Genomic DNA, 3,261 nt, shown 5'->3' with positions numbered 1-3,261 from the left:
TTGCTTGGATTTGAGGCTTTGTACTGGTTAAATTCACCTTTTAACAGCTTCCTTCTAGAATTAGAAGATAATTGCTCCACACTAAAATGCTGTTTGCAGCAGGCACAGAACCCTCTCCAGGCACAAACCCCTCCCCAGGCACAAACCCCTCCCCAGGCACAAACCCCTCCCCAGGCACAAAACCCTCCCCAGGCACAGCAGCTTTTGAAAACGAAAACTGAGGGAAGATGTTCCTGGGCCTGAGGACGTGGAGATGAAAAGAAGGACAGAAGACACAGGATGCCATCGATGGTCAGTTTTTATTGCTGAACACAGACACTACAAGAGGGAGGACACGAAAGAGAAGGGAAGAGCAAAAGAGGAGACATCTTCCACCAGCAGCTGCTGACAGCACAAACCACGGCTCAGCAACTGGGACAGCACAACCAGGGCTGGACATCAGGGACAGAAAAACCACAGCTGGACATCTGGGACAGAAAAACCACAGCTGGACATCTGGGACAGAAAAACCATGGCTGAACATCTTGGACAGCACAACCATGGCTCAATAATTTTCCAGCACAACCATGGCTGAACATCTTGGACAGAAAAACCACGGCTCAACATCTTTTCCAGCACAACTATGGCTCAATAACTTTTCCAGCATAACCATGGCTAAATATCTTGGACAGAAAAACCATGGCTGGACATCTTGGGCAGCACAACCATGGCTCAACAATTTTCCAGCACAACCATGGCTCAATAATTTTCCAGCCCAACCATGGCTGGACATCTTGGACAGCACAACCATGGCTCAATAATTTTCCAGCACAACCATGGCTCAATAATTTTCCAGCCCAACCATGGCTGGACATCTTCCCAAGAAGCCCAACAGTCCGATATCATCCAGCTGCAGCCACCAAAAGCAGCAGAGGTGCTGGGGCAGCAGGAGCAGAAGTGTCACAGGAGGGAAAGGGCAGAAACACTCGGGGAGGACATTTCCCAAGGCGAAGGCACTGGGGTGGGCAGAGCAGGAGGGGTCTCAGGGCGCGGCAGGGGGGTCTGTAGCCGGGGTGTCCGTTCCGGGGGCGCTCAGGGCTCAGCAGGGCCGGGAGCAGACGGGCTCCAGGCACACGGTGTCGCAGGACTCCACGCACTTGGTGGGGCAAACCTCCACGCAGGGGCCCTGGCAGGGCTCGGGGCACTTGGTGGCACAGGGCTCGGGGCACTGGGCCGGGCACTGCGGGGCGCAGGACTGGGCACAGACGTCCACGCACTGCGGGGCACAGACGTCCACGCACTGAGGGGCACAGACGTCCACGCACTGCGGGGCACAGGGCTGGGCACAGACATCCACGCACTGGGTGCTGCAGGAGGAGCTGCACTGGGTGGCACAGGGGGCCTGGCAAACCTCCACGCACTGCGCCGGGCACGGCTCGGGGCACACGGCCTGGCACGGCTCCACCACCCGCTTGACCCCCTTCTGCAGGCAGATGGGGGGGGGCAGGCAGGGCTGCTTGCACTGCTCGTAGTAGGACATCCTTCCCGGGGGGGGCACCGACAGGCACAGCTGCAAAGAGACACAGAAAATCGGGATATTGAGAGTGTTCCCCCCTCCAGGAGCCGATTCCCGGCGTGTGGGACCGTTCGTGGTCAGGGGGAGGAAAATATCGCCCGGGTGGGTGACTTCTGCCTTCAGATTTGGGCAGTTAACGCTGCCAGGTTATTCCTTCCTTTCCTGGGAATGCTCAGGAGTCGCCCTTAGGGAGCCCAGGGCTGTCAGCTTTAGAGAATCGCCCACAGTGAAACTCTGGAGGAGCCATGACATAAAAATGGTTCATTTCCTGGCTTTCTTAGTTAAATCAGGAATTTTTCCATGGCTTATCTATTGGTTGTCACTTCCTCAGATCCTCACAGCCACCTGAGCACGTCCCCCTGGGAGCAGACGTGGAGCTGCTGATGCCCAAAGACCACAAACTCAGACATTATCCCATAAAACTGTGGAATGGTTTGGGTTGCAATGATCTTAAAGATCATCTCATTCCACGCCCTGCCATGGGCAGGGACACCTCCCACTAGCCCAGGTTAGACTGGGCTGCAGACCCAGCCTGAGGATCCTCCGGATCGTGGGATGGCCCCGGAGTTGTCTCAGAATTCCCGGGCTCATCCTTTCCTGGGACAGGGCTTGGCCCAGAGGCTGCAGCTCCAGATTCCAGATAATTTGCTCCTCTTCTCCCAGGTGTCTCCTGCAGCTCTGCCTGCGGGAATTCTGCAGCTTCCTCCTTCCAGATGATGCCTCTTCCCACCCATCCCTTTTGAAGTGCCGGGAGTTACTCGGCAGGTCCACTCATTTATTTCATTTCCAGACTTAATGAGGCACGAAAAAAATTAACTGAGATGGAAGAGGAGGGAGGATGAGAGGCAACCACAGCTTCTGAGGAGGTGACAGAACATTTGCAAGCTACTTAAGGCAGAGCAAACTCTAAACAAGAGCGGAACATCCTCTCCCCAGTCCCCAGACAAATCCTGGAGGAGAAACCCCACAGGCAAAGCTCTGGAGAAACACCCTCCTGACCACAACAACCCACAGCACATCGGCTCCCTGATAAACCCGAGAGAGACTCACCAGTTCAGCCGTGCAGGTGAGGGAGGCAGGAGCCAAATGAAGTGGTGGGAGCATCCGAAGGCGAAGCTTTTATACGGCCCGAGCGGCGTCAGCTCCGGAAGCGCGGCAGCCCAGGGGGATGGACACCGACCACAAACAGCCTCCCCGGGCTCCACCTCCACGTGCTCGGCATATTTGCTCACATCCTAATTTTTGGATGGGAAACCCTCCTGCAGGAAGAGCATGTGATGCTGAGCAGGCTCCTCTCTCACCCCCTCCCCGAGTCAGGTGGTTCCCACCGGGAATGACGGTAATTAAAAACCAGCAGGTGAGGAATTAATTGCTTTTCAAAAGCAGATTTGGTGCGAGGGGCTGTTCTCAGCCCCCTGATTTCCATAAACCTCTGGATGACGCCTTTGGGTTTTTCCCAGTGGTTGTTATTAGGGAAGACGGACAATTAATTTGATTTACTATGAGAAATATCCCATCCCGATTCTCATGGAGAGGAGCAGCTGATTCCCCCAGTGGGCCACCACCAATTCCTGCTTCTTTGATACCTTTTAAATCAGCTCATTCATCCAGCCCACTCCTCCCCATGGAGTAACAACATCCCTGCTTGGCCATTCCAGCAGGGACACACCCGCAGTTACCCTGAGAACCTCATCAAACCCCTCAAG

General features: G+C 55.2%; 1 protein-coding gene across 1 annotated transcript; it reads right to left on the bottom strand.

Moving 5' to 3' along the window:
• Positions 1-1,078: 1,078 nt before the first annotated feature.
• Positions 1,079-2,693, bottom strand: LOC108509276 (proline-rich protein 9-like). The gene is made up of 2 exons (XM_017838637.1): positions 2,606-2,693; positions 1,079-1,549 (listed from the first exon to the last, which is right to left on the bottom strand). Exons 1-2 carry the CDS (start codon positions 2,657-2,659, stop codon positions 1,079-1,081), a joined length of 525 nt encoding a protein of 174 aa, XP_017694126.1. The 5' UTR covers positions 2,660-2,693.
• Between the last annotated feature and the right edge of the window lie 568 nt (positions 2,694-3,261).

Source organism: Lepidothrix coronata, unplaced genomic scaffold, assembly GCF_001604755.1.
Source record: "Lepidothrix coronata isolate B3197 unplaced genomic scaffold, Lepidothrix_coronata-1.0 Scaffold350, whole genome shotgun sequence".
NCBI lineage: Eukaryota > Metazoa > Chordata > Aves > Passeriformes > Pipridae > Lepidothrix > Lepidothrix coronata.
Note: the sequence above shows the minus strand (reverse complement) of the source record. Positions and strands in the feature narration are given on the sequence as shown.